The sequence below is a fragment of the Sander lucioperca genome, chromosome 2 (genome assembly GCF_008315115.2).
Source record: "Sander lucioperca isolate FBNREF2018 chromosome 2, SLUC_FBN_1.2, whole genome shotgun sequence".
Classification (NCBI taxonomy): domain Eukaryota; kingdom Metazoa; phylum Chordata; class Actinopteri; order Perciformes; family Percidae; genus Sander; species Sander lucioperca.
The window spans coordinates 10008980-10020661 of record NC_050174.1 but is presented as its reverse complement, the minus strand read 5'-3'; the positions used below and the strand labels follow the sequence as shown (position 1 = coordinate 10020661).

The 11682-nt window shown below is 37.8% G+C and overlaps 1 protein-coding gene across 2 annotated transcripts; it reads right to left on the bottom strand.

Moving 5' to 3' along the window:
• Positions 1-487: 487 nt before the first annotated feature.
• On the bottom strand, positions 488-11358 carry mier3b (mesoderm induction early response 1, family member 3 b). 2 transcript variants are annotated; one of them, XM_035992046.1, is made up of 15 exons: positions 11260-11358; positions 10611-10635; positions 10135-10280; positions 9372-9494; positions 9100-9223; positions 7725-7798; positions 7525-7597; positions 7236-7384; positions 6932-7013; positions 4991-5085; positions 4745-4872; positions 4449-4603; positions 1503-2115; positions 821-1437; positions 488-756 (listed from the first exon to the last, which is right to left on the bottom strand). In XM_035992046.1, the coding sequence occupies exons 1-13, from the start codon at positions 11266-11268 to the stop codon at positions 1640-1642; spliced, it is 1659 nt and encodes a 552-aa protein (XP_035847939.1). In that variant the 5' UTR covers positions 11269-11358; the 3' UTR covers positions 488-756; positions 821-1437; positions 1503-1639. The 2 variants fall into 2 exon arrangements, with proteins under 2 accessions (XP_035847939.1, XP_031164819.1); XM_031308959.2 differs by having other exon boundaries at positions 488-1437.
• Between the last annotated feature and the right edge of the window lie 324 nt (positions 11359-11682).

The following is an 11682-nucleotide window of genomic DNA, read 5'->3' as shown; positions in this document are numbered from 1 at the left end:
AACGCAGAAGTGAATATCTTCTCTGATGCTGGCCTTGGAAAATTGATTACTTGATCAAACTTAATGGTTTATAAGCATGAATCCTGTCTGTACACACATTGGTAAATTACTGGATCTATGGACATGACGAACATGATGTACCCCTGAAATAAACTAATTATTCATAAGCACAATGCATAGATAAATTAAGTAAACACTACTGCATCCAATCAACTGACAATGACCCGCTAAACATTTTACAATTCACAATTATGAACTTCAGTCAAGAGACAACAGTTCCATTTCTGCTACTAGACTCAAAAAACTGTCGACTAGATTAGACAAGGCATTCTCTAGTCAGTACAGGTTAGGCAGAGGTTAAATACAAAATCTGAGTGGCTTTAAATAAAGAGATAATACTGCTAGCAGGTTTACCCAAGCTTGCTAAGTGGTCTGAAAATTGCATTACTTGATTTAGGAGCGTAATCTAACTGTATTTTTCCTACAACTAAAAAGCACATACAACTAAACTCTCCTTAGTATAGCATCAGTGAAAGGATTAAACAAAAGCTCAAAGGTAAAAGTATATGTAATAAATACACACTTTACAGTGCCTGATGAGGTCTATGTTTAAATGATTAACCTAAACAATATCTTTGCATTGCAATATTGTTGTTATGGTTTGCTTGTCTGACTGATACCCTCCTAGAAAGAAGCAGGATTTCAAAGGAAAACTTGATATCCCAACTGTAAAACAAGGTGACCCCCATTATGCTACTCTGCACAGGTATTTTTCATCAGCGGTTTAAAAATGTTAATAAAAAAATTATCAATCAGTAACTATAATTTGGATTTGACTAAATGGGATGAAAAATAGTCAAACATTCACATGTTCCAACATGGCCATTCTGAATAGTTTAGAAGTAAGCAAGCAGACCGACTGCAGACAAAAGAAAACCAAACTAGAGGCCTTAGCCGCTGAAGCCAGCACACTTCCTGTTCTCCAAGCTAATCTCCATGCTAGTGTTGCTCTTCATACAATATCTAGCCAGGTTTTTTTAGGGACAAATAAAACCATTTGCACCAGCCTGGTTACTAAAAAGTACCTGTAAACCAAACACTTAAAAAAAAAAAAAAAAGTACCACTTCAAACAACAAAGACAAGCAACTAAATACTGACACTAGAGGCAGAAAACCGAGTCAATTTTGGCAGCTGAAAAGAATGGCAGGAAAACATACTGTAGCTCTGAAGATGTTGTGTGAGGATACGAGTGAGGAAGATACACAACTCTCCTACTGCAGCCACTGGGCCCCACTGTACATGGACGTTACACATCTCAAGACCGCAAAACGAGAATAAAATAAATGGCTATATAAACTCTTGAGAGAAATCAAGATTTTAGTTCTATATGATAGACATCACTGATGTCATATTACACAAAAAATGAAAACAAAAAAGTATATTTACACACACACACATACATATACATATATATATATATATATATATATATATATATATATATATATATATATATATATATATATATATATATAAAAAGAATTAAAACAAATTGGATTCTCCAGTGAGGTCAGTCTTATGCACAACTGGGATAAGGTGTTTCAAAAGGGAAGAACAAAAGGATGAAGACGAGGAAGATCACTCTGACTGAAGTGCCGCAGTGTGCTGTGTGTGGTGCCGTGCATGTGCTCCCAGAAAACCGTTGGACTCGCCACTGCCAGCCAAACTCCCAAAGTCTGTGACAGACACTGCCATTTTTGCGCCGGTGATTCGGTGGTGGTGCGTTGTTGTCCGTCGTGCTTCAAAGTCCATTCCAAGGTTACCCACAGACACGTCATTGATAAAGGAGTCAGGCAGGGCCATCTTGAGTCTCTTGGAGGGCCGCTCGCAGTCCTTGTTGACACACACTCCTCCTAGCTGGCCCAGATCAGAGTGGTAGAAGCCGGCGTCGAGCATGTTGAGGCAGTCGGTGTCTGCGCCATTAGAAGGGAACCCGAGGGATTCGTCGTGGTTCAGAGACCCACGATGGAGACTTTCCAGTGGGGGAAAGCTGTAGGAGTCCATGCAACCAACCTCTGCAGGGTTGCACACTGTGGCTACAGTGTTACTCAAAGCTGCAAAGAGACAGGACACTCAATTAACAGTGAACAGGGTTCAGACAGACATTACCGAGTAAAATAAAAGAACTATTGAAGGCAGCACTATTTTTTTCATTTCTAAGAGAGATGGAAAGGCTATTTTGTGTTATGTGTGCACTTTTCCTGTGCCGCCCTCAATCATGCTGGCTCCCTAAATTGGTCCTCATGGTATAGCATGCCATAAAAAAAAAAAAAATCATTGTATGGTATAGTATGCCATATCATCGTGTCATAAAAATGTCAAAAGTCACAGTATAGTATGCCATAAAAATGTCAAACAAAATGTGTTAGTACAATACAGTATGTCATTAAAAAGTTTTTTAAAAAAAGTCAGTTTAGTATTCCATAAAATTGTTATAAAAATGTAATTGTATAGTTATATACAGCCATAAAAATGTCTGTATGTAAAGATGTTCCATTTTTTCCTTCCTGATATCGATTCCGATACCTGAAGTTGCATATCAGCCGATACCGAGTACCGATCTGATACCAGTGCGTAAAAAATAAAAGAAAATATATAATGACTAAATATATTTTTTTTTAACATCTGTATACTACTAACCCTGCATGGATGGGATATGATTGCTATCATTGTTGTATGGCCTGGCTCAGATAATCCCTTTGTAAAACATGAACAAATGCATACAGAGAATGAATGCCATATAACTTTTTTATCATCTAGTTTGACAGTCATACCTGAAAAAGCACAAAAATACATTAATCTAGGAATAAATAATTATTTTAAAAGACTTAGCGTGCAGCCATAATTTAGTAAAACAAAAGGCATTCAAAATGTTAAATAGTACATTAACAGTATAAAACCGCAGTGCAACAACTGAAATTAGCAACACTAGTGCCACCCCCTCGAAACTAAAGCCTTGCATACTGTGCCTACGCCGTTTTACTGGTGGGATTTTCCAGAGCAAAATGTCAGCAATTTGGCAATATCTTACAAACACCAGCTCTGACTAACAATTCCTGAATAGGGCTGGGTTAAAATAATCGATTCTCCAATTAAAATCGATCTTTGTTTGAGTGATCTGATATTGATTAATAAAAGAGATCAACTTTTTATATCCAAGCAAAATTGGTATTGTAACTGAAATTCCCCTAATTAATATTGAATCGTTATCAAATTGGGAAATCATTGGCAATACCCAGCACTATACCAGAACGTTACGCTCTGCGCTAGCAGACCAAAACGGAAATAAATGATTCTTCACCGCTCTCAAAACAGTAGTTGCTAGTGGCAGCAGAGTGCAACTTGCTGTGTAGGCTACTGTTTTGGAGCGTCAAAGAAGAATTGATTTTTGGTCAGCAAGACTGGTTCAAGTCTGTGCGCAGACCCCCGACACACCGGCGTGCCTGGGTCTCCGTGACCAGAGGGAGGGGGGCACAGGGAGAACTCCTCCCAGTTTTGCCCCAATTTGTTGTCGGCTAAACAATGTTACAAAAACACCATGAAAAACACACTTAAACAGAAGAACATACAAAAACAGTACAAGTGCTTATTTTCTGTAACCAGTGTAGCATTAAAAAATTAGATTATAGAATTAGCAAGCTAGCTAACTAGCCAGCCGCTAAATGAGTAAAACTGAACAACTTAATGCTTCAATACACACACTTTTGTCACAGCATAGGAAAGTACATTCCTATCGACAGATGAGTGACAACTTTGCTCGGCTCGTTTTCTGTAATCAGTGTAGCATGAATGCATGGTAAAAATAGCTAACTTGGCTGAAATGATGCACTCATAATTCCACATAGCATCCAATCACAGGGATGCGTCGAGGCAAGTACTAGCCAATCACAGCTTGAAAAAGGCATAACTTCAAGACTGAAGGGGTCCTAACTTGAAGGATCTTGCAGGCCGCAGATGGATACTTGGTTTTATTTGAGTAAAACTACTGTCGCACTAATTGCTTGCTCTTGGGGGAATTACTGGAATTGTTGGGTCTTTGTAAATTATAGAGTGTGGTCTAGATCTATTCTATCTGTAAAGTGTCCTGAGATTAACTCTTGTTATGATTTGATACTATAAATAAAATTGAAATTTAATTTAAAGTTGATAAATTACACGATAGCAGATCGATGCACAAACTCACGTACTAAAACCAAGGCAGTATTGAGAAATTTCCGATACTGGTATCGGAACAACTTTAATAGTATGCAATAAAAATGTCATAATAAAGTATGCTGTAACAAATGCCATTAAAAAGCCATAGTATAATATGCCATTACAAAAAAATCTTTATAGTATGTTACAAAAAATGTCAGTGTAGTATGCAGAACTAAGTCCCATTACTGACCTGTGAGGTCGCTGGCAGTGATGGAGTTCAGCAGGCTGAGCTGTTGGTCGGTGGTGGCCTCCAGCCGTCCTCCTCCACCTGCTCCTGAACACACAGAGGAGGAACTGTCCACTGCCAGGCCCTCCGCTTCATCCACCAGCCGGTCCATCAGGTCACTGGATACAAAGAATCATGTTTAATTGTAAGTTTCATTCAAATTAAGTACAGTATACCTTTCGTCATTCTCACTGTATTACACATAAGCAAAACCACAAAGAGAATACAACAGGTTAACTGATTCTTCTTCTGCCACTTACGTTACACCAGGATAGCAGCTATACTTTTTCTTCCCAAACCGATTCTGCTGCACAAAGAAGTCAAAGCGCTCCGACTTTTTCCACATGTAGTAAAACGCCACACATTCAGCTACTGTTCGTGTTGTGACCTGAGTGGGGGAAAAACAGTCATTAAAAAAGGGATGAGAAACTTTCACAGCTTTATACGTGTACCTTTTCATGCTCGTCTGAAAGAGGAATCTCGTATGATCATGAAATAAGACTCACTTTATGTTTCTGTATGAGGTGAAAGTTCTTGTCATACATCTGTAGTGCATGCTCAAAGTTCTTGCATTCCTCTTCTGACCACGGAGGTGATTTTTCTGAAATGAAACCAGATATATGTCAACGCTCTGGGGTCTAAACCATTTTTTCCAATCTCTGGTTCGCCTGGTTTCCTTGTGTAATATTGCTTGTATAACCTCAACCCTGTAATGCACATATTACATCAAGTTATGGACATCATTTTTTTCAGGACAGGATATGTATGCTGGATGGATGTCACATGAATGTATAAATTATATTATATAAACAAAAGAAAAAAACTGAACAGAAATGTACTGAAATCACACAGAACAATAAACAAATACGTTTGGCTTTTGAAAATTGTTATCCCAAGTCTTTGCAATCAGGAAAAACAAAAATAAACAGTGACTAACACAAATACAAAACTATTTAGATTTTCTTCCCACAAACATTCATACGCTTTTATCCAAAATGTTGTGTCATCTCCAATGCATTTCCTGTCTGCTATTAAACATCAGGAGGCCAAATCAAACTAATTTCCACATCCAGGGCTGATAAATGACCTGCCTGTGCCTACTTACAATACACACAGACTACATACAAGGCCCTCCTGCTTGTTTCAGGATATAGTGCGTTCCGTTTACCTCGAAGCTGGGAATGACGTCACACCCAAGTTGAATGCGTTCGATTTACAAGTCAGATTTTTCATTGTGGGGTTAGCTCTATCTAGGTTAGCCATTGTTAGCAATACCAGTTGATAACAGCGCATTAGGGGGTGGCAGTAGCTCAGTCCGTAGGGACTTGGGTTGGGAACCGGAGTCAAGTCCCAGTACGGACCAAAGTACAGAGTGTGGATTGGTAGCTGGAGAGATGTCAGTTCACCTCCTGGGCACTGCCAGGTGCTCTTGAGCAAGGCACCGTACCCCCCCCACCCCCGTAATATTGGAGATTACGTGACTTGATTTTGGATTCATAATTATTTATGTATTTTACAAGGACACTGTAATTCCATGATGGTTTAAAAAGCTTCTGGACGGCCTACAATTGCTTGGAGGACCTCATAGAAACAGCGCATTTCTCTGCTTCCGGAAAGAAAAAAAAATGAGTCCCTGCACTGTATCGATCTGGAGATATTAAATATGACATAATTAGTGTTAATACATTTTTGGCGCACAATCATGCAATCCATATGTAAACAAAAGGGTAGATCGACCAGGACAATGCAAAACACAGGATTGAATCTTACATCACTACCAAATTGATTAATACAAAGATTAACACAAATTTTTTTTAACTGACTTGTAAAGTGTACAGAGATCTGGGTGATGTGCACTTTAAATAAATGATGTTGAAGTTGACAACAACTAGATATAAATTATGAAGTTATCAACTATCAAAATTCTCGCCATGTTTGAACGTCAATCATAAAATGACAGCACACAGAGATATAAGGTATACGTAGATATAAAGGTTTAGATGCAAAGGTTAGAAAAAATAAGACCAGAAAAATACAATCCCCTGTACATTGTGTTATACAAAGACATACAACAGTTCCGTAATAACAAAATACGTTTGCGAAACCTATAACTTTTATATTTTCGTAGACTGTAAGTGATGTGTTGATTAAACTCAATTTCGAGGTAACACGGTTGTTGAACTGCTTTTTGTTGGATATAAGGGTGGTTCCTATACTTTTGCTCCTCCCTGGGTAAATCGGGGACAAATATTCAAAGATCTTTAGAAGATATATATCCGAAACCTAAAAGTTAAGTTTAACAGAATGAGCAACTTCACGGCAAAGCTGTGCAGCAACATTTAAAAATTATTTTTGACAATGCTGGGAGCTCACAGTGTATTAATTGCTATTAACGTACCAATGACATTTGCTTCATGCATACAGTAGGAAACATTTCCTGTGCTTACCTTTTGAGGACTTTAAACGGCTGCAGTGTCTCTCTAGTGCTTCGCGAGTGTTGTAGTTGCACTTGACAAGCTCATACAAAGCCTATGTGGAAAGAGTGGAGTGGTCAAGACTGGAATATTGGCCACATGACTCGCATTTACTTTAGAAACAAATAATGTGAAGAATTCAAAGCATGATTGCTATAGTGTATGGTAAGAGTCAAGAAAAAATTATATACACTGAATAAGCTCACATACATGGCCAATACAATGCTCATCACTGTGTTACAACATGAAAGGATTGATAAATAAAGACATGACTGACCTGCTCATTGTCTCGAACATGCATCCATGGTTTGTCACATCCTGTTTTTTCATCTGATGTCCGTGACAACACGTCCGACAGAAACGTTCTAACCTTGTTTTCTGGCAATATACCTGGGCTCCATAATAACTCATCTTCATCCTCATAAACTGCATAACAAAGTACATTACAATAAGATTAGTCACCTTGTGTATATTATTTTATGGATAGAAACATATCAAGCAATCACATAAAAAAAAAAAAAAAAAGAGTCAGGCACACATGCTGAAATTAAAAAAGCAGCAATCACCTTTCTCTCCATCTTTGTAGTGACAGAGGCCAGAAGGGACCTCTGCTTGGTAGTGTGTTCCCACCATTATTTCCTGTGGGAAAAATCAAACCAAAAAAAAGATACAGAGCATGTTTAGCAAACCAGTGTTGATTCATCTTAAAACATGAAGTACACTTTATGTATTCCTTTCTTAATGGGTTCCAAAATGTGACATTTACCTTTCTTGAGTCCTCTGGGCTTGGGCCATCTTCATCACACTCTGACTCTTTATCACCATCAGAGACAGCATTAGCTGATGAAATAATAAACACCACATAAATTCCTTGAAATGCCCTGATTTCAAATTGCACCTCCTGTGTGCTAAGGCCTGATGCTTTACCTACCAAACTTGGTGTCAATTTTGGTTCTAGGCATGTTAATAATTAACCGTTTAACCAACAATAAAACTTTTGACCGATTAATACTTTCAGTAGCTGACAATATTATTAAAACACATATTTTAAGTAATTAAAACATGTTTGTTGCATGGTAAAAGTTGAATAGGCTATACAATCTATTTCCTAACCGCTAGCTAACTTGCATTTATTTGCGTTTTAAGCTCTTTTTTTTCCTGCTAAGTTCCTGGCCCTCACGACTGACTGCTGGACCGTCCTCACAACGGCCAGCTACATGCCAGGCTCGGACATAAGAACCGGTCAGCTGCATACTTGTACTGATCGCATGGACATGCAAGCGGTACTGGGAAAGTTGCTGCATGTGTCCACAACAATGCATGCACGCAAGATTGTGGCTGCATGATCGGTACAAGTCTGCAGCTGTCTTTGGACGCAGAATATGGAAAGCATGTGTGAGTCTCCCAGAACGGTGAACTGGGACTCAGTTGCCTGCTTGTTGGTTACGGTTACTGATCGGTTAACGAGGGTCGGCTATCGGTCAAAAAAACTCAAAACCAGTATCCATATTTGGTTGAATTTCCTCCAACATACTTACTACATAACTTCACCTAAATCTCTTGGAAAGCTCAAAGTATGCACACACAGCTGGTTCATGACACGGTCATAATGTTCATTGACAAAATATGTCATAGTGCTGAAACGATTACTCCATTAATCAAGTAGACAGAAAATGAATCACCAACAAGAGCACAGGTTTTTTTATTTGATTGATCGTATGAGTCTTTTATCAAGCAAAAATGCCAAAATGTTGGCATTCACAGAAAATGAGACCTTATGTCATATTATTGTTAATTAACTATCCATTTGTTGGACAAAACAAGTCATTTAAAAAATTGCATTGGGTTCTGAGAACTTGTAACGACCATTTATTTATTTATTTATTTTTTTACTATTTGACATTTTATAAACTAAATTATTAATCCTAAAACAATTGACATCTTAATGAATCATGAGAATAAATCAGTTGCACATTTAACCTAATGTAGTACTCTGTGCTCAACTGTAAGAAAAGGCACTCTACCCTTTGTGAGTGAGAACTGCCACATTTCTTTTTGAATTGGTAGCTTCTTTTTTAATTATTGCATTGTATTGCATTGTAAGCTTAAATCTTACAAAGCTACAGACAACAAGTACTTACATCGAAGTGTTCTTGGGAAGAAATCGGTAGCCTCATGGGAGGTGACTGAAGGGGTCAGATCATCAGCTGAGGACTGGGTCTCCTCCTCATAGTCCCCAGACAGCAGATCTTTAGCTATTTCCTCCTAGAAAGAAATAATTATGTCCATTGTATACTGGGACAGACCAAGGATGATCAACAGAATACCTGAATTACATATTGAAGATGAATACATTTACTTCTAATTATTTTTCCCAAATATATTTATTCACTACATTACAGCATTTATTTACCTTGTCTAGAGTCATGTCAGGCAGCTCATCAGTCAGGTCTCCAGAGGAGCTGTCTATACTAGACCCTGCTGAGGCCTCATAGCGATAGATGGCCAAAAGCTCCTCCAAAGGCATGTTCCCCTCCTGGTAGAAAAACAAGAGGAGAGGTAAAATAAGTTTTGCCATTTCATCACCATTCATATAACATAAGAACTTAATTCATCCCACACTGGGGAAATTCACTTGTTACAGCAGCAAGAGTCAAAAAACAAAAAGGTAATTGAGTGATAAATAAAATTGAAACAGCTATATACACTATATATACATCTTTCACTTGAGTGAAAGGTAGATGAAAGATTAAATTGTTTAGAAGAGCCCAACATTGTTTAGAAGAGCCCAACATTGTTAACAAGAGCGCAAACTTTGCTCTTAAAGTATACCAGATGTCAGCTACAAAATTTTCTGGTGGGGAGCATGCCCCTGCAAAGGTGAGGGTAAACTTACCTGTAGACTATTTTTTTTATTGCAATATACGTCGCAATATATTGCAATATGTCAGTTTTTTCCCCCCCAGTATCATGCACTCCTACCCCGTATCATCATAAAGGTCACACAAGCAATTCATTGTGTTACAATACCACACTTCTTTTTCCAATGTCAATATTTACAGCCCTACTGCATTAAGAAGACATACACACAGGATTTTGCATTAACAATACATAATAACCTTTAAAATGGCACTTTACATAGATAGATCCTGCATTTTGTGCATTTTTTAGTTTACCTTTTCAAGATCTGCAATTTCTGAGCTGAAATTCCTTCCTCCATCCAGAGACTCTTCCTCCTCTAGAGTCCTTTCGTCATCATACTCATGGACTAACATTTCTGCTGTTGGGTCAAAGTCATGGTCCTCCGACGATAAAGAGCCAACTGAGTGAGAGAGAGAAGGCAAAAAGAATCTTAAATGTCAGTCTTATAACACAAATTAGCTTATTTTTTACACTAAAAATTGAAGATGCACACTTAAAAGATTCACATATACTACATACATACACATTAGTTACTATATTGCAATCAGAAAAGCATTACATTTTGTCAATTTCAAAGTCATTTTCTCTGATAAAACATATAATAGATTGTATAATTTAATCTTGACCTTTATGTTGTGCAAAATTGTGTCATTAAAACATAGATACATTTAATTAAGTACATCATAAACTGTGTATACTTATACTCAATTTATAGCGACGGTTTTCTTACCTGGACTTGAACTCCCTAGGGAAGCCTGCAAAAGAATAAAACCAGAGCTTAAATGCAAAATGTACCTTTATACCTTGGAATTAAAATTATTTATTTCGTAAGAGACGGTCGAAGTAAAAATAGAGGAATATCTTGAGGGGGACAGTTCAGTTTACGCAGTGTCGGCTCCTGTAACAGTTAGCTATACAGCAAGCTAACCCCAACGCTTACCGTTAACGTTATGCATCGACAAATGTAAACAGTAATTTGGTTTGCTCGGTACTGCAATCGATAGAGTTGGATGATCTTTACAATACAGGTGCCGCTAATTTAGCCCAAATAGAAAAAATAAATTTCCATTCATAACAAACACGATATAATCAGTTATTTCCTTTAACCAGCAAGCTAACGTAAAATTTACGTATCAATTTACACAGCCGCTACACCAAAGCAGCTGAGCGAGGCGCAGCGGCCTTGTAGTGAAGGATCAGTCCAGACATTCAAGCATATTTTAGAGGAATAAAAATGACAATTGTGACACGAAACACGCTATACAGAAGGCAAAAACTATTGTTTCTTCAATCGATAACATAGAAATGAAAAATATAACACACAACACTTAAAAATATCGATTTAAGATCGATTGCTTCTCCCCTGTTTTCCCTCTTACCTCCGCCATATTGGTACCTTTAGCTAATGGGCTCGTTCTTGCGCAGTACCCGGATCAGCGCTCTGAGCCAATCAGAAATCCAGGTGACCATTGTAGTCGTGACGCTGTTCATATCAACCACTGAAAGATGCCAACCTCTGATCAGACTAACGGGAATAGTTTATCATCGGTAGCCTACTGTATGAAAATATAAGAAACACAAATTTAGAAATTAAATCGCCATTTCCAAAATGAATTAATAGCATGGCGTTGAGCTTGTTAATACTACACACATGACATTTTACCAGAACATTCCTAGAATGTTCTGTGAACATCCCAGCTGATTTCCTGCTCGCCTGTTTACCGCGGCTATGGTATTTAAAAAGCTCGATTTTATCACAGTTAACATTTTCAGACCCTGGCTGTATTCCTGTAAGAGCTTTT